The sequence below is a fragment of the Podarcis raffonei genome, chromosome 2 (assembly GCF_027172205.1).
Source record: "Podarcis raffonei isolate rPodRaf1 chromosome 2, rPodRaf1.pri, whole genome shotgun sequence".
Taxonomy (NCBI): Eukaryota; Metazoa; Chordata; class Lepidosauria; order Squamata; family Lacertidae; genus Podarcis; species Podarcis raffonei.
The window spans coordinates 67,730,125-67,757,482 of record NC_070603.1 but is presented as its reverse complement, the minus strand read 5'-3'; the positions used below and the strand labels follow the sequence as shown (position 1 = coordinate 67,757,482).

Here is a 27,358-nt window from a genome sequence, read left to right as displayed (position 1 = left end):
CCACAGTGCCTGCTGTAAAACACCAGCATTTGTGACTACGCAAATCCTTGTCTTTCCCTCCCTGAATCTTATTGCATCCCTGAATGATAAGGAAGGGGAGTTTGGCCTAGGGTTGCCACCTTTGATTGAGCAAAATACAGGACAGCTCAGGCAACATAAAGGACAATCATGTTTTTCTAGGAACGTGGCATCCCTAGTTAGGCCACATTCATGTCATACATTTAAGGCACTATGATGCCACTTTAAACAGGCATGGCTTCCCCCAAAGAATCTGGGAGCTGTAGTTTAAGGGTGCTGAATTGATAGAGGTCCCTATCACCCTCACAGAGCTACAATTCTCAGAGTAGATTCAGGTAGGTTGGTCTGACTGAGATGAAATAAATTAAAAAATTGTCCAGTAGCACCTTAGAGACCAACTTAGTTTGTTCTGGATATAAGCTTTCGTGTGCATGCACACTTCTTCAGATACACTGAAACAAAAGTCACCAGACCCTTATATATAGTGGGAGGGTGGGGTGGGGTATTTCTCAGAAGGGTAGAAGGAGATGGGTTATTGACTCAATGGGTATGGTAAACCTGTGGACGACTGGTAACGACTGCAATTAGTCCTACAGGAAAAAGCAAGGGATAGTATGCAGGTGACCAAAAATGGCTTTAGCATATGTGATGAGACAAGAATCCAATATCTCTATTTAGACCAGGTCTCTCCATAGTTTTCAGTTTAGTAATAAGCTGTAATTCAGCAACTTCTCTGTCAAGTCTATTTTTGAAATTCTTTTGTAATAAGACAGCTGCTTTGAGATCCTGTATTGAATGTCCTGGGAGATTGAAGTGTTCTCCTACTGGCTTCTCTGTCTTGTGATTCCTGATGTCAGATTTATGTCCATTTATCCTACTATCCTTCTAAGGAAAAACCCCACCCCACCCTCCCACTATATATAAGGGTCTGGTGACGTCTGTCTCAGTGTATCTGAAGAAGTGTGCATGCACACTTATACCGTACCCAAACTTAGTTGCTCTCTAAGGTGCAACTGGACAATTTTTTTAATTCTCAGAGTAGTCTGACAATCAGTCCCTCTTCACAGGGAACTATGGGGATTTTAGGGAATACTCCACACAGCAACATTTGTTGCGGGTCCCACTTTTGTGTCCTGGCTTGCATGATAGGCTAAGCCAAATGTTATCTTATCAAGTTTGCATAAATGTGTGAGCTCCTACTGCCACTTTGCTCTTCCACAGTCCTTTTTGCTGCTGAGTTAAGCCAAAATTTGGTTTAGGAAGTCATCCAAACTGCGGAGTTGTGATTAAGCTCTCTCTTCACTTAACCACAAACACTAAAGAAGGGTGGTGGGATTATGATGATGCTTGCCTACAAAAGAGATAGTGAATGCAGAGAATTGGGATAAAGTGAAATAGTATGTCTGAGGAAATGCGCAACTTCAAATTTGTGTTGCTGTTTTGTTGTTATTTATTAGTCTCTTTCCTTACAAAGTGACCCAAAGTGACATACAAAACGAAGTACACCAACAACCAAGAAAAACGGAAAAGCACAACTATACAGGGGGAAAACAGGTCTTACAGAACCCACCCCAGATACCTGAAACCTTTCAAAGTCTTACAATGTATCTCCCACATATACTATTTGTTTTGAGAACAAATGTTGCAGATTTCACCTACGTATTGCTCGTTTAACCTAACATTATGCAGTCACCACAGTGTGCAGCACTATTTTCTTGTTTATATGCTGACTTCTGCAGAAAGCATGACATGTAATAATTAGAAATAAATAATTGAACAGATGGGATTTTATAAAAGAGAATAGGAACAAGTTAACATGGAAAGATGAAAATTGAAGAAAAATTGCCCAAGATATGAAAACAGCAACTGGTACTTGCATTTCTGGCTTTCTGAAAGGAGATGTTCCTTAGAGAGGAACCTAAGCTTTTCTTAAGCCTGTGTCTGCCACCACAGCGGTAATTTGTGACTGAAGCCTTCTAGAGTTTCCTGAAGGCCAGAGCCCACACCACAACAAATAATTATTGAAAAATGTGACCCAAGTCAGTTAGCATTGTCCTTAAGTGGAAAGCCTTCTGAAATTTTCAAAGAGTATTGATTGACCCATGAATTGCAAAGGGATCTTTGAAAATGCCATGCTGTAAGCTGTCACTTATTCCTAAGGAAAATAAATATGTAAATGTGGAGGAAAAGCATACTCTGTACACTGTGACTGACTTGGCATTTCGATAAAATGCAAGAGATCAATGTTTTGCACAGCACGGGGAACTTGGTGGAAATATTGGGTGTGATCTAGAGGGTGTGTGTTTGTTCATATCCGTATATCCCACCACCATTGTACAATCTGATTGTTTTGTTGCTCTCATGGGTCGCATAGTGCGCCTGCTTGGGCAGTTGGTGAGGGCCTCATTGGAACAGAGTTTTAATGGCATAGCTGCTTATGTTGCTTGGTTCTATGGTGCTACAGTGCTAGATTATTAGCAAGTTTTTTTATTTTTTAAAAAAACCAGCCTCCCAGATTAACAAAGGTGATTTGAAACATATTTTTTCAGCTGCTTATATGGCATTTAACTTGTTTGTAATATCTGAAAAACTTATTTATTTAAAACATTTTCGAAGCTCGAGGTGGTTTTCATAACAACCAAACATCGTTTAGGCAGAATCAACTGATAATTAAAAATGTGCAGAACTCCGAAACACCACAGCATGGAAGATTTTAAGAATGCTTTCCCAAAGAGTTAGGTTATCTTTTAAATAAGTAGTGTTTAACAATGCCCTTTTCTTCTTATTATGAATGGTCGGTTTTGTTTAGTAAGTTATTGCAGAATTGTTTGACTTTGTAAAAAGGTAGCCATAGTGAAGTTTGGGTAAAACTACGGTCTGATCACTACGCTCTGAAAGCCAGGATTGACTTTCCACCCCCACCCTGCTTAGGTGGCGAGCCGATTTGGGCTCGCCCGCAGAGGCTGATGGACCCTGATAGATTCCGTCAGGCCTTGCGGGACCTTGCTCCCCCTGGCGACTCATTGACTGAGCTTGTTGAGGGCTGGAATACCCAGCTCCTGGCAGCCATCGATGAGATCGCACCTAAGCGCCCTCTGCGACCCCACAGAAACCGGGCTCCCTGGTTTACCGAGGAGCTTCGGAAAATGAAGCGGGATCTCAGACGGCTAGAGCGAGTATGGCGGGGTGCTCGTGACGGAGCCTCAAGAACATCTTATAGGGTTTTTATGAAAACCAATGAGATGGCAGTGAAGGCCGCTAAGAAGTCTTACTTCTCGGCCTCCATTGCATCCGCTAGCTCTCGCCCGGCGCAATTATTTAGTATAATTAGGTCTTTAACGTCCCTTGAAGGACAGCCAAATTTAAATAACAATCTGACACACAGCTGTGAGGCATTTGCGAGCTTTTTTGCGGAGAAGGTCCTGTTGCTCCGCCATGACCTTCCTGCCAATTTGGACACAATAAATGAACTGGAGGCCCCTCGACTGTCCTCGGGTCCAGTATTGGACCACTTTGACCGGATATCTCCAGCCGATGTGGACAGACTCCTCCAAGCTGGAAAGCCCACCACCTGTCCTCTTGACCCGTGCGGGGCCCCCTGGGGGATATCATCAATTTGTCCCTTGGCACCGGGATATTCCCAGGGGAACTGAAGGAGGCAGTGGTGCGTCCGCTCTTAAAGAAAACATCATTAGATCCCTTAGATCTGTCCAATTACCGCCCGGTTTCGAATCTCCCATTCCTGGGTAAGGTGATTGAGAGAGCGGTTGCTGAACAGCTTGGTAGGTTTCTGGATGAAACATCGGCTCTCGATCCATTCCAGTCCGGCTTCCGCGCTGGTCATGGGACCGAGACGGCCCTGGTCGCCCTAACAGATGATCTCCGCAGGCAGCTGGATCGAGGCGGGTCAGGGCTGCTGATTCTTCTAGACCTGTCAGCAGCCTTCGACATGGTCGATCACGAACTCCTAGACCACCGCCTTGCCGACGTGGGGATCCAGGGCACAGTCCTCCAATGGCTGCGCTCGTTTCTCTCTGGTCGGGGACAGAGGGTGGCACTTGGGGGGGAATTGTCATCGCGCCACTCCTTGGTGTGTGGAGTGCCTCAGGGTGCGATTCTCTCCCCGATGCTTTTTAACATCTTTATGCGCCCCCTCGCCCAGCTTGTTCGGAGTTTTGGGCTGGGCTGCCATCAGTATGCCGATGACACCCAACTCTATCTGTTGATGGATGGCCATCCTGACTCGGCCCCAGACACACTGACCAGATGCCTGGAGGCTGTGGCTGGATGGTTACGTGGGAGCCGGTTGAAGTTAAATCCTTCGAAGACAGAGGTCCTCTGGCTGGGACGGGACGATATGGGATTGAGGGGGCAACTCCCATCTCTTGCGGGGGTGCAGTTAGTGCCAGCACCGTCCGTTAAGAGTTTGGGTGTAATCTTCGATACCTCCCTCTCTATGGAGGCGCAGATTACAGCTATAACAAAGGCGGCATTTTTTCATCTCCGCCAAGCTAAGCAGTTGGCCCCTTATCTCTCTCGCCCTGACCTAGCCACTGTGATCCATGTGACGGTCACCTCCAGACTGGATTATTGTAACTCGCTCTACGTGGGGCTGCCCTTGAGACTGACCCAGAAACTCCAGCGGGTGCAGAATGCCGCGGCGAGACTCCTTATGGGGTCTTCGCTGCGAGACCACATTCATCCGGTGCTATATCAGCTGCACTGGCTCCCGGTGGAGTACAGGATCAGGTTTAAGGTGCTGGTTTTAACCTTTAAAGCCCTATACGGCCTAGGACCCTCGTACCTACGGGACCGCCTCTCCTGGTATGCCCCACAAAGAAACCTACGGTCTGCAAATAAAAACATCCTGAAGGTCCCAGGCCTCAGAGAGGTTAGGCTGGCCTCAACTAGAGCCAGGGCCTTCTCGGCTGCCGCTCCAATCTGGTGGAACGCTCTGTCAGAAGAGACTAGGGCCCTGCGGGACTTGACATCTTTCCGCAGGGCCTGCAAGACAGAGTTGTTCCACCAGGCCTTTGGTCAGGGCGCAGCCTGACTCCCTCCTCTGGCAACCTGCACAGAGTTTTGCTTAATGGTTGCCATTAACTTGATTTTAATTAATTTTTATAATGAAATATTTTTAGAATGTTGGTTTATTTGATTGTTTGATTATTTGATTGTTGTTAGCCGCCCTGAGCCCGGCTTCGGCTGGGGAGGGCGGGATATAAATAAAATTTATTATTATTATTATTATTATTATTATTATTATTATTATTATTAAAATGCGGATTTGTTTAACTGTATGATTGCTTACATTTAATCAGCTACAAATGTTTATTTGGTTAACATGCTTAGAAGTTACAGATTTCATTCAGTTCATTTAGCCAGGGTGGGGTGGAGATGCTCTCCCAACACTGCCATCTCTGCAGCTTACCTAGATGAGGGAGGCGATATGATGAGGTCAGGACTGTGTTGTCGTACTGGTGGGAGCACAAGTTCAGCTGGTGGCTGTATGAAAAGTGCAACTGCATTTTACGAACCCTGCTACCACCAGACCTCATCCAGGTCAGCAGCAGTGACACCAGTGTCAGGATGGCACTTTTGTGGTACACTCAAAATGGTAGCTTAAGAGATCATTACTGGATAGTCAGCTAAACAAGTGTAGTGATCCTAGGTTTCCAAACAACCATAGAGAAATGGCAACCTTAATCTTTGTTGGTTTACAAGGAGGGAAATCCCACTGAGATTTTTAAAAATTTATTTACAGATAAATCTGTGTAGGATTGTTTGAACCCTTAATCAATTTGACAAGCAGTTTTCTCTCTCTCAGTTAATTCACTTGCCTTTGCAGCGCTACTTGTTGTTCAGTAAGATTACCCACCAACCTAAAGACTCTTTTGCATTGTACATAGAAGAAGTTACTATACCTTAGCACTGCATTATTTTCAACTCAGCTTGGCTTGCTTTGCAAAACAGAGAGCAAGAAAGATGAAAAGAATTGTTCTAACTTATTAAAAGTTCTTGGTGTGTATTTAGAATTTAAAAAGTGCAAAACTTTTCTTACTTAATTTTTAAAATTTATCTACAGTTCTTCTGAGGATCACAGGGCAGTTTACAATATAAAAACACAAAATACATAACATAGTATCAACAAAAACAGTAGCCCCAAAACAGTTTAAAAGACCAAAGATTGATTGGTTAGCCAAAGGCCTGGGAGAAAAGGAATGTTTTTGCCTTGCACCTAAATATATGTAATGAAGGCACCAGGCAAACCTCCCTGGGGAGAGCATTCTACAAGTAGGGAGCCACTGCAGGAAAGGCCCATTTTCGGGTTGCTACTCTCTTGACTTCTCATGGAGGAGACACATGGAAAGGGCCTCAGTTGATAATCTCAGGGTCTGAGTCTGCTCATATTGGAAGAGGCCATCCTTGCAGTTTTGAAGTATTATTTTGTTGTACAATTCACTTTTATTCCGAAGGCACTTTTTATTTTGTACTTCGTTGTTCTTGCAAGGGCTGAAAGGTAAAAGATATTCCTACAACTTATACCTGTAATTCCCTTTAAAGAAGTCAGCTATTATTTCCATTTTCTTGTTAAAACCAAACAGCATGCAATTTGTAAGAAATTGAAACCACATTTTTCACTTATATTTCCAAAAGTAAAATTTATGAGGGAAAGGGCAGCAGTAAAATAGTTACAATATGGTCAGCTATAATTATCTGCGTGGTTGAAATGCATCAGTATTTAAAGATAATGAGATCTAAAATTTGCCAAGCATTTGTCTCCACCTGAAACCTCACTTCTGCTTTTTCACTAGAGAATGAAACTTACCGGTTTATTTGTGCCTACGCTAATACTCATTTTTATCTATGTAAAAAAGAACTACTATTGTCCCTAAATTAGTTTGGACTAATGTGACTCAGAATGGTTCAGTTTGCAGGATAAAATTCTGTCTGAATAAGCCAGTATATACATAAGCTTTGCATGCCACAAACAGCTCCCTTGCTCCCTCATTTTGCTCACGTGGGGAAAGAAGCCAGGAAGCCACAGTTCACCACAGCGTCCTCTCACGTGTGAACCAAAAACTGTGGTTAATGGGTACTAAAGAGGCCAGGATTTTGGAGCAAGTTTTTAAAAACCAAACCCAGACTTATTTGGAAACCATTAACCGTAGGAAAGGGGCTATGTGTGGGTTTAACCAAGCTCATGTATATCCTAACTTACTAAGTCAGGATTTTGCCATTCCTCCGGTTCCTCCATTCTTAGTTGTCCTGCGAAGAATGTTGTAAGATTATTTTACGCATAGTTCACCATTCATGCATGGTTCACAAATGACTTCCAGTTTTATACATTTCCCAACTTCAGCCATTTTACAATTCTATTGATATGTCCAAACTACTCCACCCCCTGAAAACATGTACATATTTTTTTAAATGTTGTTATTGTTGTTATAATGATGCGAATACAGCTGTTTCTCTGAAAGCTGGTTGTTATGTGTATGAATGCATGGCTGCTATTGCACATATTCAGCATTCCTTAAAGTAAAATAAATAACCAGAGCCAAACTATGTGAATTGGGAGCATGTATGTGTTGGAAATTCCTGGCGATTAGTACCAAGATAATGGAAGCTAAATTGAAACGAGAAGTTAATATAACAAGCAGCATATCATATAGATGATATTATACAGTTGCAAAGGCAATAACCCGCACTCCCCAGGGCTGGTTCATTAGCTGGTGACACTGCTGTGGCCAGAGGGAGTAGTCACAACTGCTTCCAGCTAGGGGCCAAAAGGCCTCTGGCATCCTGTACATGGCTGCTGGCTGCTAGCACCATCGTGAGCATTGAACAAGAAACTCCAGGGAGGCTTAGATTCTGTGCCATGTGGTCTCTGAAGTGCAAGAATGCCTCAGGTTTGCTCGGGCTTAGCAGCCTGTCCTGACCATGTCCAGGATGGAGTTGGATGACAATGAGAATGGAGTGCATCTGCTTGGATTATGCCCTAAATTAGAATATTAGCTGCTGGTATGGTGGGACAAAGCCCCCCTTCTGTCACTGGTGTTGCTGCAGCTTACCTGGGTGGGACGGGGCAAATTGGTGACAGGTCGAGACTATGTGGAAGCACCAGATGGATTTCACCAGGATGCAACCCCAGCCTTATCATACCCTGCTCTGTCCCAGCCATATCCAGGTAAATTGGAGTTACAGGAGGGTAGTTCCACAGCTGTGCCGCACCGCACCGGGCACTGCAGTGGTAGAGCAAACAGTTACATTTTTACTCAGATATTCCGAAGTACACTGCCTCCAACAGTGGAAGTCAGCAGAGCTAACTCCCAGGGGCTGTGGGGCTTCGGGCTCCACCATAAAATATTTGAGGGGGCTGGACCCTCACAAAATGGATGGGCATTCTCATTCAAGTGGTGGGTGTGCACTGAGTCATGTGATCGATTATGCGGGATGGGGCTTCCCTAGGCCCCCCACAATATTTTGTTCAAGTTGGCACCCCTGGTGGAAGTGAAGCATCTCCAATCGGATTAGCAGCCATATCCTTTACAAAAGGGAAATGGCTACTAACCCGGTTGGAGTAGCTCTACTGCTACAGTTGGAGGCAGTGTTCTTCTGAATATCAGTTGCTATACACCACAGGTGTGAGCACATTCCATTTGTGGGAAATAGGTGTGAATATATCCCCTGAGAATACTGCTAGCCCCAATGGCTGTGTTCTGCCTCCACTGTTACTGGCATTATGCTGGGAATTCACAGATGGGCAGAGATTTGTCCTGCTTACAGAGTTCCCATAGGCATCTGGTTGGCCACTGTGAGAACAGGAGAACAGGCCTTTGGCCTGATCCAGCAGGCTCTTCTTAAGTTCTTACGTTAATTTACCTACATTCAGCATATTATAGCCATCCAAGATGTAAATATTTTAAGATGTGTACTTATTCCACCTTATTCTAGTATTGTAATATATACTTTACATGATATTAAACATTTGCAGAAAATCGGGCTGCAAGTGATTCTTGCCTTAGGATCTTTGTCTGCTCAACGCTCGTCTCTTTGTAACCTAAAATTTGCTATTCTTCCTTAGTTCAATCATATTTCTAAGGAGGAATGGAACAATTTTAGGTTAGCTTTCCCTTAGACTGTTCAGCCTATTTCCTATTCCCTTTTTGAATTAAAAACTGAGTCAAATGACAGGCATTTCGTACTATAAATTGCATTAGACAAGCTACTGTAACTATTTTTTGCTTCATTTACATTTAATCAAATTATACTTTATTTGCTATACAGAAAAAAAGAATTCTGCAATAAATCAAATATTGCCTCACCAAGGGCCCACTTGAGGTAGAAGATAGTCACAGCGTTGGTGTGTGCGTTTGTGTATTGAATGTTGCAATAACTGTCAGGCTGAGAAAATTTACTTGCTGCTAAATTTTCATATGGAAGTATATTGTTTGTCTGTGGTCCCACCCCTGGGAGTATTTAGGTTAGTGTATTATCATTTGTATAATATAACAATCAGTGTTTGTGTATCTGTACCTTCTTTTAAGAAGTTTTCACCACATTGAGAGAGTGCTATAAAGGAACCTATTTTTCCTAAGTGGGTTCCTGGTTCCCTGTGCATTTAGCTATCCACAGCCTAAAGTGTAGGTGTGTTGAATCTCCTGCTTAGCCGTATCATCTTTGGTCCCTTAGGGCAAAAGCCATAGTTCTGTGCAGAGCAGAACTAGGTTCAATGCATGGTATTTCTAGGAAGGGAAGGAAAAACTGGGGAGGAACCACTCCCAGTCACTGTAGACAATATTGAGTTGGATGGACCAGTGGTCTGTCTCAGTTGAAGGCAGACTCCCATGTTCCTACTCTATGGCATCTTAATTCAGTGTTACTATGTACATTGGTACCTCGGTTTATGAACTTCACCCATAAACCATTCTTAAACCAAGGTGCACTTTCCCTAATGATGCCTCCCACCGCCGGTGCCCTTCCACCATTCGGGTTCTGTTCTTAGACCGAGGTAAAGTTGGTAAACCGGGACACCACTTCTGGTTTTACGGAGTTCGTAAACCGAATTGTTCATAAACAGGACTGTTCTTAAACCAAGGTAACACTGTATAAATAATTTACTGTTGTATATCAGGGGGAGGGGAGCTATTGTAATGGCCTTCATCATCTGAAAAGGTTTGCCCATAGTGTTGTTTAGAAAGGGGAGAAAGATAGAAACAATAATTGATTCATAAGTCTCTTCTTACTTTCTCCTTATCTGAAGGGGGGAACCATCTAAGGTTAGCCTTTTCAAAGTAGTTTCCAGAGGAAAGGATTGCACCACCTTTGTATATTTCATGGAATCCTAGTCCTGAGCTGGACTTGCCAAGACAGGTTCTCCAAAATTATATCTGGAACTGCCTCTGGCAGATCAGGTACTATATATTTATATCATTACATTATATAGACGAGGAGGATATGTGTCACTAATGTATAGATGACAAGCAAAACCTAACACACACAAATTTGGGGCTTCCCTTCGCATTCTACTTTCTTAGCCTCATCTCACCTAGACAATTGTGTGCATCTCTGTGCTGGTTCATTACTCAACAGTTGATGGTCTGTGCCTGACCCTGTCCACCGACTCCTTTGGAAAGCTTGTTTTCAGATTATGTCAAGTAATATAAAATTTTGTCTGTGGTATTTCACACGTTCAAGTCACTTGTTCATGCTATTGTCATCAAGCAAGGAATGTGCACATGTGAAATATCCTTCTATACTAGTGTATAAAATGCACAAAGATGGATAGAATGGACTGCTGTCCACCTTACAGTACCAAACACAATTGTGGGGGTCTCTAGACATGACATCCCTGGCTGCATGGCAGTGACAGAGCTCTTATTGACTTTAGCCCAAGTGAAGTTTGGGCCAGTGATGTTACATTCTATTACTTTTGGAACTTGAGAAGTTAATTAATGAGCCATTGGATCGTACTTTACGTTCAAATGCGCTTCTCTCCTCACCATCACCCAAGCATCTTGTGTCTCAGTGAATATAGAAGTACCTCAATAAGATATCATCCCCAAGGAAGCTTTTCTTAAATACAAATATGTGTCTTCTTGAAATGCTGCACTCTGAAAACCCACTTACCAAAAGCCCTAGAGCATAAGTCACTCTTGATATTTAGACAGAATAACTTCCTCTCCTTAGCTTCCTCAAATGTGTAACAGATAAGGACCATCTATCAGTAAGTATTTTTACACACATATGATCGTGTAAAAGGTATCACTGCAAACTTCAGCACTCAAGAATATTAGTTGGGTTTTAAACAATCCCCCAAGGACTTTGCCTCCATAAAACAAAAAGTATTCTGGCGTTCTTTCTTTTTAGAAAGGTAATCCAGGTTTCCTAAGCTTTAAACTACTTAAGAGGCAACTCCTTAGAAAGGGAACAGGATTTGCTGTCCCAAATGATGCTACTGGTGCAACTCATCCAATGCTCTGCTTCTGACAAACAGCTATTTCTTATACTTTAGAGCAGACATAGGCAAACTCGGCCCTCCAGCTGCTTTGGGACTACAACACCCATCATCCCTAGCTAACAGGACCAGTGGTCAGGGGTGATGGGATTTGTAGTCCCAAAACATCTGGAGGGCCGAGTTTGCCTAAGCCTGCTTTAGAGGGAATGGACCCAGGAACAAAAAAATAATGTTGGATGCTGTTGAAAATGCAAAATGGTTCTATCCTGGCTCTTACAGCAAAACCCTATGCGTTGAAACATAAAAGTAGATAATGCACCTGTTGTGCTGCACAGGGAAAACTCAATCTCCTTCTCCTATCAGACATAGATAATACACCCAGTAATACACAGATAATGTGCCAGCTTTGCTGCCGCCTTGGCCCTTCCCCTCCCAGCAAGCAGCTGTGGTGTCACTGACCAAAGGTCAGGTGAGCTCTGCCATCCCACCAAGTTTTCTTTTATTGATGTCATGGATACCTGTAAATAAAGTTACATTGGTTGTGTAACCATGGGTGTGTGGTCAAATGAGGCCAAGACAGTGAGTATAAAGGAGGAGGGGAAATCAGTAGCCAATAAGAACCGGCCTCCGAGGGGACATTAAGGTCTGAGGCTTTCAGGCTCTCAAATGCAAAACCATTTTTTACTACAAATATTTAAAAAATAAATTAGCTGGAGTGTTATGTTTAAGCAGATCCACAGATATGACCATTTTCTGTTTAAAATATGCATTTCTGGAATAAAATATTTTGTTTTTGTTTTTTTTACAAAAAGGACTTATGCATTGATATTTCTAATACTACATATTTTGGGGAGGCACAAATAGTTTTGCATGTGGAAAGTCCCAGGTTGAAATCCTCCATCCTCCATTTTGAAGAACCAGATAGGAGGCGATGAGAGTCTGGAGATGTGCTACCAGTCAGAGTAGGCAATGCTAGGTTATATGGATAGATAGTTTGCCTTGGTATTAGGCAGATTCCTATACAAAACCAGTCGTGACTCGCACTTCGATGCTAAACAAAGTTATATACCACTGACACCAATGAAGTTTACTTCTAAGCAAGGATGCTTGGGATTTCAACCTTGGAAGAAGCGGTTTGTCCAGCATCCATCACTATTGATTAGTTAGATTACATTTTCATCATATAATTTCCCTTCTCTCATTATCTAATTTGACCAAATTGGGTTGCTCAATTTACTTGGGAATTCATATTGGCCCATTGGATGTGGCTTATTGCCAACTTCTCAATAGGCTAGTGGCTACTGCTGAAAAGATGCTTCACTTATTCCTCTCTGCTCAGTTATATTAAAAAAACCCTATATCTTTAAACAGTCTTGTAGAAGGTTGTAATTTATTATTTTATTTTTTCCCACTATCACGTCTGACTTGGTGTTCTTCCCTACTGCGAGCCGTAAGGTGCTGTAGGCTTGTTCTAGGAGAGTAATAAGTATTGTTGTTAAGCAATTGTGGTGTTGAAATTCAGCTCCACTATGTCTGCCAGTATTTATCTAAAATACTTTCCCCGGTGCGTGTTGGAGTTCCAGTAAACCGTGTCTTATTGTGCGACCTTTTCATTTTCCAGTGAAAAGGGATCAGCTCGTCAGATAAAAGCTACAAGCTGGAGTACAGGAAAAATGCGTGCTCAGAAAATCCGAGCATGATTGAAAACAAGATGTGTTAAATCAATGCAGTTTATCGCCTGCCTATTCCTGGCAATTGCTGTTCTAAGCTCATTCTGAGCACACACTAGATGATAAAAGTAGAGTGTCACAGTGCTCACCAGGGTGTGAGGGCAGGGAAACATGTTTATCAGACAGGTTGCTATGATTTCCCCTCCTGATAACAGTTATTGTCAAAACTCTTTGGGATGTAAGCTGAACAATTATAGGGGAAAGTAATGTCGCTGGCATTGAATTTAAAGGCTGCTTAAAGCTACAGAATTTCAGCTCACTCCTCCCACCCCCTTAAAGGCCAGGCTATTTTAGTAATAATAGTTTAAATGCACTTATTCGCCTACTCTCCATGGTCAGTTCAATATTGTACTACGTCCATTTGGAGTACAATCTGCTAATTACTTCTGAAATGAAGAAAGGGCTGTTAACATTAAGATAGTAGGTGTGCTGCATTTAGAATGCATTTGTTGGTTTGGGAATGTTTCTTTACAATAGGTCTATTGTGGGTTAGGTGGGGCTGGCACTCATGGGGACATTGGGGGACAGGACCTTTTGCCCCTACACAGTTTGAGTCCTGACATGTTCTTTTGCTGCTAGCCAAAATTTTATTTTTTCAAACCGTTCATGTTCAATAAAATTTCGTAAAGTTTTATTACACATTCTTTGCATTTACAAGCATTACTATTATAGATATTCCCTTTTTCTTTTTCCTCCTCCTGTTATTTTTACTATTATTATTAATTTAAATTTCTGGCCCACTATTCCTGCCAAAAGCCAAAGACAAAAAATGAAGTAACAATACAACTAAAATTAAAATCAAAACATATCTAAAACATATAAAATCCATTACAAACATCTAAAAACAATCGTATACCACCACGGCTGATAATGTAAAGCTAACTAGTTATAGTATCTACCAGCTATCAAATACCTGGGTGAACAGGAATATTATCTTATGAACTGCCCTGAGATCTTTGGATGAAGGGTGGCATATAAAGTTAATAAATAATAAGAAGTAATAGTTTTGTTATTCCTGAAAGTTAGTGAGGAAGGCAGATTCACCTCCCCGGGAAGTGTATTCCACAAATGAAGCACCACCACTGAGGGGAAAGTACTCTTCTAAATACTTGGGTCCCAAGCAGTTTAGGGCTTTATATGCTAATGCTAATACATTGAATTGGGCCCAATATCTCACTGGCAGCTAGTGCAGCAGTTTCAGGTTCACTCTGTCTATGCCACCTATCAATGCTGCAGCCATATTCTGGTTTAGCTGCAGCCTCTGAACCATCTTCCAGGGCAGTTCCGCACAGAGTGCATTACAGTATTTTGGTCCAGGAATGACTGTAGCTGGTGAAGCAACCTAAACTGGGCATAAGCATTCCTAGCTACAGAAGCCATTTGACATTCTAGTGTCAGGTTGGAATCCAGGAGGAGTCCCAGACAAAAAACGTCAGAACAGGCTGCCAATCTAATTCCCAGATAGAGGAATTGCAAACCCACAGCACCTCCATCTTGTCAAGATTCAGCCTCAGATTATTGGCCCAGTCGTATGACCAACCATACCTTGCATAGGAGGAATGAATGTAATCAGATCTTAGTAAGCTTGGTGCCCTTTAGATGTTTTAGACTGTACCTCCAATCAACCCCAGCCAGCAGAACTGTATTGGCAGGAGCTGATGGGAATTGCAATCCAAAACTTCCTGAGAGCTCCGAGTTGGTGTAGGCTGTCATATATAAAGAGCTATCTCAAAGCTTCACCTACATACAGTTCCTTTAGTGGATCCACAAATGAACAGAACCAGCTTGAGAAATGTGTGTTTTCATCAGATATGGTGCATTTCTCACCATCTGCCCTTCTCCTTTCCCATGTGCTATGACTATAGGTCTCTGCTCCAACCTACAGGCACTATTAGACAAAAAGACAGGAAGCCTTTGCTCATTCCATGGCTTGGTATATTAAATATCCCTGAATCATGCAGGCTCAGCATGGAAAGACCTCCTTTGTTCCTGCTCTCTGTTGATGGCACATTATAGTCTGGTTTATGTAGGTTAATCTCTAAGGAAGCACATGTGTAATGGGAAGTTGTGTTTGCGGATGGATAATCCCTCTTTATGGTAGGGGATTGGTATTGCCTGTCTTATTTTTTTTTTTAAGTGTGCCACTCAGCCTTTGTGAACCTGGTTGGGAAGGATGGAAGTTGTAGCCCAGAACATCTGGAAGGCAACCGTTTGACAACGGTTGGTGTAGATAATGTGGGGTAGTAACAGGCACACATGTGGCACTGTCGATAACCACTGCAAATGTAAAAGTTAAGTTTTCCGCAATAGCTTTGCATTCCTCACTTGCTCAAAATTGCCACTGACATGTAGGGCTTATCCACACCTTTGTTTGCCCCACTGCTTTCCACTGGGGAAACCAGATCAGGTTTTCTATGGATTATTGTTTGTTCCAATTTAGCACTAATGAGCAGGTTTTCCAGGGGAAGGCGGCAGGGCAAAGGCAAAACCACTTATACCCATTCTTTCTAAGAACAGGACTAGCGGAAGTGTGGACAAAGCCTTAATTTTGAAGCCAGGTTTCTGGATTATGTTGAAGGTGTGTGTGGGGGGAGATATTATATATACAGTGGTACCTCGGTTTTCGAACGTAATCTGTTCCAGAAAACTGTTTGAGTTCCAAAACCAGGGCCGTCTTTAGCATATGTGCTGCCGGGGTGCAACGATCCACCCAAGACCCCCAAATTTAGTTTAGCCACCCCAAATTAACTTTTGTTGAGCTTTTCTGTGGGGGTGGGAGCCAAAGTTGTTGACATTTTTAAGGGGGGGGACTCAAAGTAGTTGAACCTTTGGGGGGGGATTCGCTCACCAGTAACAATGACGCAGTGGAAAAAATACTGACTCATCGGGAATATTTGACGCTACGGAGTAACAGACTGAGGGGAGCGGAGACTTTCACTCCATTGCTTTTCACTGCTGCCGATCGAGAGGGACCAGTATACAGTAGGTATACATTTGGTGCCCCCCAGAATTTGCCGCCTGGGTGCTACGCACCCCTTGCACCCCCGGGTAAAGACGGCCCTGTCCGAAACGTTCAAAAACTGAAACTACAGCTGACAGTTAGGCTTCAGGGTTTTTTGCTCAGCAGAAGCCACATTTCTTGTTCAATTTCTGAGGTGTGTTTGAAAACTGAAGCATTTACTTCCGGGTTTACACGGTTCGAGTTCTGAAACATTCGTCAGTGGAGACGTTCAAAATGCGAGGTACCACTGTATATATGTATGTATATAATGTATGTATATAATGTATATATACATATAAATGTAGCATAGTATGTATATGGTCATGTTTGACAACAGCAGGTCAAGTGGCCCCCGCTGCACCTTTAATTGGAATAAAGAGCAGTCGCCATAAGAACCCAAGGACCACAGGTGCTAGTTTTGTAGTTTGATTTGGTTGTGAAATGTTATTTATAATCTGATGAATGTGCTGACTGTTTATTTAGACTCTAGGTTGCTGCGAAATTGAAATCTTACATTTCTTATTAGCTACATATCTTTCTATTTTGAGAAAAGAATTACATCATGCCGCACTACCATTAAGAAAAGGAAATTAAACTCCCAGGAATATGTTTAAGTGAAAGAGACACACAAAGTCATAAAAAGCAAGGAAAAACTGAGTTAGTCTTGCAATAGCCTCTGTAACACCCAAGCCTTATGTCTCCATAGTAGGATGTTGCTCCTCCCACTTCCATTTTCCATTGCCTATGGGAATAAACACTTTTGGGGGGGCAGTTTAATGAAAAGGAAGCTTTATACAGTAAAGGGTAGATCATATTAACAACAACCACAACAAAAACAGTCCCAGCGCTTGTATGGTTCCATTTAATGGCATTTAATTAAGAAAGAAAACTTTCTTTGCATGTGAGATTTGCAAAATATACTCTTTCCATTGATGATGTGTGTGTTAAGTAGATTTTTATGCTTCCCCGGGGGCCAATTAAAGCCCTAGTTGCATACAAAGGTGCATGGTTGGGAACTTGCCATATCAATCTTGTGGCTCTGTTGTGTTGCCACTGCTTGCTGAGAAGTATATGGTCAGAGAGGGACATGGGGTTTCCTGGTGAATTTGGGTTGGTTTGTTTTTGCCATGTTTCCTAGTTGCCATTGTCTGCATTGTCTCATAAGCAGAAAAATAAATGCTTGTTTGCCATATTTATTTATCTACCTATCTATCCCATCAGATATGTTTGCTTGTCATTGCAGTAACATGTGCAACGTGTCTTCTTCAAGGGATATGTTGCATATCAAGAAAGTCGTTTGAAAATGTGGTGTGAAGGATTGAAGAAGAATATTTGTGGTCATGTCTAGAGGCAAAGGAGGTTCTGGTCAGGAAGGCTTATCACTAGAGCTCATACTGAGAGCTCATATGAGAGGTTGGGGCTCCACCTTTTCCCTGCTCTGAACCAGGCCCTTATCTAGGCAGTGCTACCTGCTCCCGTGTTCCCTCTTCCTGAGGGGGATTGCATAGATTTATTTTGGCACTTCATTGGCAGTCCTGAAGCTCACTATCTCTACCAGCCCTGGAGATGATGAGGGGCAAGGACAAAAGCTGGCCAGGAACCCAGGCAACCATTGTGGAGACTTCTGGTTTGGGTTGAGAGTGTCTTGATCTGGCTGCTCCTCAGTTTCTTTGACAACATGGGGGCCTGTCTGCTGGAGGGCCTGTCTGCTCTCTTCCTCAGCTCCTCCCAAGGAGACTCCAGGTTCCATACCTGGGTAGTACTGAACCCTGAAACCACCCACGTTTCTTCTAAACTTCTGGGTTTCTGTACTGCATGTCACAACCTCATGTGAATGAAGGATGTCAAGGAACACAGTCATGTGGCAGCTTTTTCTTATAGGCCCTGTTAAGTATACCACCTGCTTACCATATCAATCCTCTGGACTGGGTGGGAAACGTCTTGATGTTAGCTACCACATAGAAGAGTGCTTTTCATGTTTTTTTAAAGGCCTCTTTGTGAAATAGAAAATATGTCAATTTAGTTAATAAGCAGAAAGGTGAGAAGCAGCACTTAGGAAAAAGAGACATGACATAGTAGTAAAATTCTTTCCTTTATGATGAGCTGTGTGCCTTTTGGACAGGTTGCCTTGGTCTTCCATGTGGAATGGAAGGGATAAGTACAGGAAATACCCAATGATGTGGGATTTGAAGAGATTTGATTAATTGAAATGAGCATGCTAGAAACCTAGAAAAGCCTCCCTAATTCATGCATGTGTATTTAATTACGGGGATCTAAAGCTACCATTTTGTTAGGCCTAGAGCTTAACTTTTCTGTGTGAGCAGAACAACATTCAATAATGGTTGAAAAGTTTACTTCACTGTTAACCAAACACTGAACAGCTGACATCCAGCCATATAATTTCATTGGCTTCCTTTTAGTCCTGTGAAGGTGTGAAGACTCTCTGTCATCCCACCCCCCCACCCCCCAGTTATGTCCTCACCATCTTGCCTCTTTCATAATATTGGTGTTCTGGAAAAAGAAAGATGTCTTGTCATGAACACAAAAACCATGAAGACCATCCTGACAGGACTTTCATAGGTCCTGCAGACCAAGGATGAGATGCTCAGATGCAGCCCTTAGTTACACAACACACATTTTTTCAACACACTGGTTGGCCTATCAATACTCCTTGTTCAGTTCACTTTATTCTAGGACAATTATTCCTTTCTCAAGGTAGAACTTACAAATCTGAAGTTGATAAATAAAATCAGTATATGAAATGTGTGTGCTTGTGCATGCCTCGGTCCAGTATACCTGAAGGAGCGTCTCCACCCCCATTATTCTGCCTGGACACTGAGGTCCAGCGCCGAGGGCCTTCTGGCGGTTCCTTCACTGCCAGAAGCGAAGTTACAGGGAACCAGGCAGAGGGCCTTCTCAGTAGTGGCACCTGCCCTGTGGAACGCCTTACCATCAGATGTCAAAAACAACTACCAGACTTTTAGAAGACATCTGAAGGCAGCCTTGTTTAGGGAAGCTTTTAATGTTTGACAGACTATTGTATTTTAATATTTTGTTGGAAGCCGCTCAGAGTGGCTGGGGAAACCCAACCAGATGGGTGGGGTATAAACAATATATCATCATCATCATCATCATCATGTCTTATCAAAACTATGCTTATGTCATGGTTTGAAAACATTTTATAAGTTCCAGAGTTACAGTGTTATGAGAAGGATTAATCTCAAAATATAACTGGGAGGGGGGCATGTTTGGAAGAAGAAAAGAAGAGGCTTTCTGGCACCACAGTGCTAGTTGTATAATTCAAATGCTTGATGTTTAGAGGCAATTTTTGTAAGTATTTTAAAGCAGCTGGCTGGATGGAGAGGGGTTGAACTAAAATAATAGAGAAAAATGTATGAGAAGCAGCAGAAGGGAGAGAAAGAGATAAATAAATGAAACCATTGTTGCATGTGAAACAAAACCCCAAGCTTTGTCCTTCGTCTTGGGGTTTGAGGTATCTCCACTATGCTTCTATGTAGTATATTTATTTTTCCTCAGATAATAACATTATAATGTGTCTAATTCAATTATTCCCCACTGCATCTGAGAGGGTTTCCCAAGACTACCCTAAGCTATCAGTTCCACATGATATTTGAACAGGTTCTTTTAATTGCTGATATTAAGTGTTGATCATTGTGCTGTAAGTTGGCAGCCTGGCTGGAGATACAGATTCTACCCTTCTGTATATCAGGTCTTTCAATTAACATTCAAAAGCTTTATTGATACAGCAGGAGCTCATTATGTGAATTATTTAAAAAAAAATAGACAATCCTTTTAATTCTGATTTTGAAACAAAATAGAAGATCCAAAAACTTGTATTTTCTTTGTATATGTGTAAGCGTTATCAATTTATTTAGTTCAGAAGACACATTTTTCTTAAGGATATTAAAGCAAGATGGATGACAAATTAAGTTACAATTTTGGAAACATGAAAATAATTTCACCTCCAGCTCTGATTTTACATTTTTCTGTTAAGTGTGTTGGATTTTACGAGTTACTGCTTCAGAAAGGCTGCATAAACAGCTTCCAAGGCTTCCACTCTTCAAGTCTAATCTGAAAGAAAGTTCTTCCTCAAGGGTTTAAGTAGTAATTCATAAAATGGAAAGAATAATAAATATTGTGCCTTAACTCATACACTAGCATAGATAGACAGATTTTGTACACCTGGGTGTAATTTTAGTTAATTCACACAAGAGACAGGTTGAAAGTTTACTGTTTAGATAGGAGAAAATGGCTTAAATCTCATATTTGCAAAAATGATTACATTACCTTAAATGAAAATGCTATTCTATTAGCTACTTCAATAAGCATTGCATTTTAAAAAGTATTTTAATAAAAAAGTTGCCTGAAGTTCCACGCAACTTAAAATACATAAGTGAGGTGAAAGTACTTACTTTGATTTAGATGTCTTTTGGAGATGTAATTATTGGCTTTTTACTCACCTATGTAAAACAATGTACTTTTGTAAATGGATTTCTGGCCACTTTAATCCATTTTTTCCTTCTTTCTCTATCTCTTTTTTTTAAAAAAACCCATAAAAAGTAAGCACAGTCAATCAAAGAATTTTAAGGTTTATTTCCTCTTTAGAAATGATTGATAGCCTTTTAGATTTACAAGCTGACAAGTTAAAGGGTGCTATTGGTATAATTATGTACTATATTCACAGTATTTCAATTTAAATGTCCTTTTAAAACCATGAGATTATCATACCTGTATTTTGAAAAGTAGGCCAGTCAGTTTGGGTTGGTACACAAATTGCTTCCATTAGCCTTGGGACCTATTTGAATTTAATACAGTTTTTAAAGTTGGTAGTACTTTCAGTGTACTTTTGAAATTTAGGGTAATGGGAATGCATTTTAACTACAGTATGTGCTAACTTTGTTTTTAATGTATAGATGGATGTCAAGAACACAAATACTGACTGTTAGACTAAAAGTTTTTTTTTTAAAAAAAGAAAATTGTATTGATATTTTTTTCCATCTGTGGAAAGAAAGATTTTATAGAAGGACATTGGGGAATGAAGGAACGTATTTTATGTATGGTAGAAGAGGTTGCATTCAATCCATCTCTCATTAAAAACAATGGCAAAAAAGAGTTTATAAATGAATCCATTTATTCACCTATACAAAGTAACAAGTTAGCCCGGAATTTCACCAGAATAATTGCAAGAGATTTATTTTATCTCCAACTTGAATAATAGCAAGGCTGGTCTTCAAAGCTGTGCATTTGTCTATTATTTATTTATAGAGAGATAGAAATATCTTTATCTCACCGTTCTAGTGCCTATGAACTATGAACAGGGTAGCCTACCACAAACAAAAATTGCAATGTCATAGAAAACAATTGAAAAAAATCAACAATAAATATACTTCAAAAACATAACAATAAAAATATAACAAAAGGGACAGACCACAGATTAAGCGTAACCTCAAAGAAAACAGTGGGTAAAAGCCTATTGCAATAAAAATGTCCTTAAAGGTAAAGGTACCCCTGACCGTTAGGTCCAGTTGCAGACGACTCTGGGGTTGCGTGCTCATCTCGCTCTATAGGCCAAGGGAGCCGTCGTACAACTTCCGGGTCATGTGGCCAGCATGACTAAGCTGCTTCTGGCGAACCAGAGCAGTGCACAGAAACGCCGTTTACCTTCCCACTTGACACGCTTTCGAACTTATCAACTGGTAAAAGGCAACCAGAGAGACAGCCACCTACAGTACAAGGGGTTACACAGTATTGGTGCAGCCACTGAGAAGGCCCTGTCTTGTGTTGCCATGACCCATTCTTCTACCCTTTGGGTGGTGCGCAGAGAATGACTCCCAACAGTGGATGTTTGGTGCGGTGGGGCTGTGTCGCTCACCTGACCTCCTTCCTTCTGAGATGCTGATGCATACAAAGATGGAGAGAGGTAGGGATGAACCAGAGATGGTGTAGACACAGTTCAAACAGAGCAGTGGCACACTGGTGGCATTGAGCCAGGGGGCAGCATTGGTTCTGAGCTGGTGTAATAAGGCCCTTGGCCCTATGTTGGGTGGCCCTGGAGGGCCAGATGCCACACTTCCAGGTTACCGGGGGCAAGGGTACCACTCCAGTCTACACTGAGATGGGAACTTCCCCCAGCGACCTATTCTGGTAACCTAGCAGGTGGGGCAGGGCAGGGCAGGGCATCCATTTGATGGATCCTTGCCCTATGCTATGCCAAACCCCAGTGTACTGTAATCACTAAAATGGTTGTCCTTTTTTCACCCACATTCTCTCACACCCTGCTTCACTGTGCCTGGCACACAACTACACAGTAGCATTTGTTTGTTTGTTTGTTTGTTTGTTTGTTTGTTTGTTTGTTTGTTTGTTTCTACCCTAAGGGCTCTTCTTGTGGTTAATTTCTTGAGAGCTTTGCATGAACCAATAGTGGTTTTAGGATTCAGCGATTGGATTTCTCTTCCTAAAAGCACATCATGTATTTCACAAGGAAAATATACATAATTTTGTTTGTCTGGAAGCACAACAGACTTTTCCTTCTGCTTTTTTTTAAAAAATCCACAATCAAAAAGGATTCCATCTAACAACATAATAATGGAAAACTTGAAAAGCAGGGTACAAAGCATTTAACAAATGAATTGTATCTCAGATTATAATTGTTTCTTGCTCAAAAGCTGTTTATAGAGAGCAAAACTTGCTGCCACCTTTTCACAGATACTCAACCAAAGCCTTGCATCTCACCTCAAACAGTGCTTGAACCACAGCTTCACAGTCATTGCTGATTTGAATGGCAAGGAGCAAAGGGAGAGTTTGCTGTGATAGTTTCCAGATTGCCCCCCCCCCATACACACACATTGCAATTTAATACACTCTTCGATGTTGCACCTTGTCCTACTGCTTATTATATAATTATTATGTTTGTTGTTTCAGCTCTGAATGAACCCACCATTGACTATGGTTTCCAAAGGTTACAGAAAGTCATCCCAAGGCACCCCGGTGACCCTGAACGCTTGCCAAAGGTCAGCCCAAAGTGATTGTGACTGTGTGTTTGTGTCTTTCGACGCCTAAGTCGGTAACGGCATTTTGATTTTTTTTCAGAAGAGACTTTTGGTACTGTCCAGATCATTGTGATGTAGGATCAATGTATGGAGAGGGGAAGTTGGATTATGCCAGCTGCCCCCCTTCAGTCTCCATTCAGGGACCAGGACCCAGTTCACAGGGCCTGCGCCACATACAAGCTGTATGTGTATAGACTCTATACATCCAATCTATATACTGCAATTCTGCAAGGTAAATAGCACACCAACAGAGTCTGCATGCTTCTACATGCCTAGGCTCTGTACAGAACCACTGATAAGCACATGAGAACAGGAGTGTGGCGACTTCATGCATTCCTCATCCCAGAAGACATGCCATCATTCTTCATATGCACTACTACCTCAGAAATACAACCCAGAGGCTCCACAAACATACCTCCATTGCATCCTTTGAGAAATAAACAATCTGTCCTCAGTCTTAATATTGACTATTTAATTTCCACTAATTCACCAGCTGCTTTTTTTTTAAAAAAGGGGCCTGCTTCAAACATGTTCAGCTGTTTGTTGTAAATTCCAAAGGACTTATCGAAGGGGTAATGGGCTGTTCATGTGGTTTTCCTTACAATGATTGCTTTTGAGATATGCCTCTGAGTGTAGCTTCAGGGCTCTTGACCAGCTTCATAGCAGGGTCTGTAATTTTCAAGTTTTAGTGTACTCAGCGCCTAAGGCCAACTCACCCATGAAATGTTGCCTACACATCTATGCAGTTGTATATGGGGGGGGGGTGGCATATGTGTAGTTTTAGAATCACAAGGTAAACATAATGTGGCATTTGATTACGTAGAATATCTGAATACCAAGAATCTGGATTGTGACTGGAAAACTGCTTTGGCAAAAAAACAAACAAAAAAACCCCACCAAACGCCAAAAAGCACTTAAATCTTTCCAATAAACATGGAAATGACAAAGCATAGACCAGTACACCGAGGGTCTAAGCTTATTGTGCCTTAGTGTAATATTTTATTTTGGCTAAATAAAGTGAAACAATGTTTTGCAGCATTTCCCATGAAACCTAAATGGGGTTATAGTTGACAGTGGCTCCATGGTTTAAATAAATCCATGAGCAAATAAACATGCCCTTCTGTTTGTATGCCTACAATTAGCACACATTAAGAATTTGAAGTTGGATGTGAAGTTCAAGACTCATTTATAGAATGCAGCACAGGTGGGCACCTGTCTCCTTCTGCACTTTTGACACTAATGGCTGAATCCCTCTCATTTGTTGGCTGCGGAATAAAGATAGCAGATGTTGTGAGTAAGCCTGAATTCTAGGAGAAAGCATGGCTGTTAAATTGTATAGTTTTTTGTTAGAGTTTTGGTCACTTCATTACAGGTAATATGGTCTAAGCTTTAGAGAGTGGTTGATTTCTAAAAAGATTCAACGTTGACACACTATTGATATTTTAGGTTGCCATTAAATAAAAATAGTTGGCTGACATTAGAAGATTGCCATTTAAAGTAGCTGACTGTCAGTAGGAGGAGTCAGTTTAATTCTTCCTAGGAGCTGGAGTGTGTGTGGTCATATGTATTTCTAGTGACTAAAATTTTAAGAAGATCTGGTCTGGATCAGGACCACAGCATGGGGCCAAGATGAGGCACTACACCTAAAATTTAGTTTAAAACCCCACAAATGCAGTTACTCAGAATCAGTGGATTCTTACCTAGTTTCACCCTTGTCCCTACTTGTTTTCTTTCATACCCCTAATATGGCCTTTGAAACATCTTCCTTTCTCAATTTAACTTCCACAGTGATGTAAAGGAGGAACAACATATACTCAAATACAAAATTTGATGATTCACTAATTGGCAAGGGTGTGGGAAGAAATTCCTAAATGTCAACTGTATTCTCTTGGGTGGCTGCAGTTGTCATCACACTGAGACCGGGCAGTCATCAGTGGTTAGTTTTGGTAGTGTATAAAGTCCAAAATCAGGGATTACTCCAAAACAGTGACACTCCGACAGCTGAAGGGCAGAGTCATATACAAATTGCTGGGAAGCAGCTCTTTTCTTTCTGAAGGTCAGCAGAAATATGTATACATTCCAGTGCATTTTCTAAGTGGGTCAGTGTTTACTCAGCAAACGATTAGAGCAGATGGTGTAATTTAGAATCCATGGCAAAACTTTAATATATAAGGAAGAGGAAGAACGACATGGATCCTTTTGCTATATTAATCTGTGCCTTTGCAATGTTTTCCTGAAGGTGGAAGACTCTTTTCATTTTTTTGCGTGTGCTTTGTCAGCCTAGTTGAAGCAACGGAAACATGATTCTAGTGCCCCATGCAGTTGGCTGTAATGTTTTCTTAATGCTTATCCCAGTGGCTTGGCCCAGTCGCAGGCACGATCTCCATAGCAGCACAAGCCACCTAGAAGGACACAGAAACTTTCCAAGGGATAAAGCTGAGCTTTACGGCCAGCTTGAGCACCGACATATGAAAGAGTGGTGTAATGTTTAAACCAGCCTGTATGTTTAGACCATGTCACTTAAGCAATTTGGCCAAATATTGAAGCATAGGAAGGTGCCTTATCCCAAGTCCATCTGGCCAGTGTCACAGTATTGCCTACCCTTAATGCCAGGAGCTCTCCAGGGTCTCAAGCAGGATTTCCTAGCCATACTTGGAGATTTGGGCCAGGGAACCTGTGGTCCTACAGATGCTGGTGGATTGAAACACCCATTAGTCCCAATAGGCATAGCCAATAATCCTGCATGTTGGAAGTTGTAACCCAACAGCATCCGAAAGGCTACAGTTTCCTTATTCCTGATGCTGGGGATTCAACCTAGGACCTTTCACATGGCCCTTCCCCTTGACTGAACTGGCTACATGGCTGTATTGATTTTAAAATCCTTATATATGCCAATACACACATGTACACAGTGAAATGGTGGAACAAATGAAAAGCCCCTACCCCTATAACTAATTCTTTTTTATTCTAGGAGCAGCAGTGCTTTGGGGCAAAAAGTAGATGCCACAGTTTTGAAGAAAGCAACAAATGCTGCATTTGTGTATTTTGTTCCATGGAGCTGAAAATATCTAGTAAATTGATCCTGTGGGAGTAATAAATACACATTACTTTATCTTGTACTTCATGTCTTATACCCCTGAGCCTTGATAGAACAACACCACTTAATAGACTTAAAAAAAGAGTAATTACAGTCATTGGTTGTGTGATTTTTCAGGCCTTCCAGCCCTGCCTGACCTTCTAATTTAGCTCACCGTGTCTAACTAATGCATTTATATTCATCTTTTATGAAGCATGTGTAGTACAAAATTGACTTTGCAGCCTTAAGCAAGCTGTCTTACCAGGTTGAGGGTCTGGTTAGTCCTACATTCTGTACGGTGCGGATGTGGTTGTGTTTGTGACAAATTCTTCTTTGTGATTCTAATCAATTACTTGTTTCATCTTTTGGAGAGGGAGAGAGAGAGAGAGAGAGAGAGAGAGAGAGAGAGAGAGAGAGAAATATTATTTGTTTCACTTTCCCACCTACCTTTTGAAGAGCTGTTATACATTCCAGCATTATTTACAGCCAAACATGCATGCAGAAAAGATGCAAGCATTTCTAAAATGATTATCACTAATGTTTCTGCTTGTCAGGAGTGCTTAAATTTCCCTGCACTTTGTCTTAAACCTTATCACGGTTACCTTTTAAGAATTACTGATGTATAAGATCATCCGGGGCTGATTTGTAAACACCGCTGACAGTTTATGATGAATGATGTCGCAAAATGTTCAATATGCTTCTTTGTCACATCCGTACATGTACGCATTAAGAAGTGGATTAAGGGAAGACTAGAGGAATCCCCTTCTGAAAGAACCCTTGAGCTAGAGAGCACACAGACAAATCTCTCTCCTGTGTTTTCTCATAACTTCCTACCCAGTTCACCCATCCAGTGGAGCACAATTGTTCTCTCTGCATTTCTTTTCTCACCATATGGTATCCTCATTACCATACACTAAGGGTCCATATGGGGAACTTGTGAAGTGAACTGTATTCATTTTAACTGCCAGATGAGCAGCCTTTTGCTTTGCAAGCTTAGCTTAAGTC

General features: G+C 41.6%; 1 protein-coding gene across 9 annotated transcripts in view; it reads left to right on the top strand.

The window, feature by feature from the left end:
• Positions 1 to 27,358, top strand: part of EBF1 (EBF transcription factor 1) — a 372,029-nt gene that overhangs the window by 308,947 nt on the left and 35,724 nt on the right. For all 9 annotated transcript variants that reach the window (XM_053377135.1, XM_053377131.1, XM_053377134.1 and 6 more), the window contains exon 11: positions 23,150 to 23,238. In XM_053377135.1, the coding sequence (XP_053233110.1) occupies positions 23,150 to 23,238 (89 nt within the window). The remainder of the gene's footprint in view (positions 1 to 23,149; positions 23,239 to 27,358) is intronic.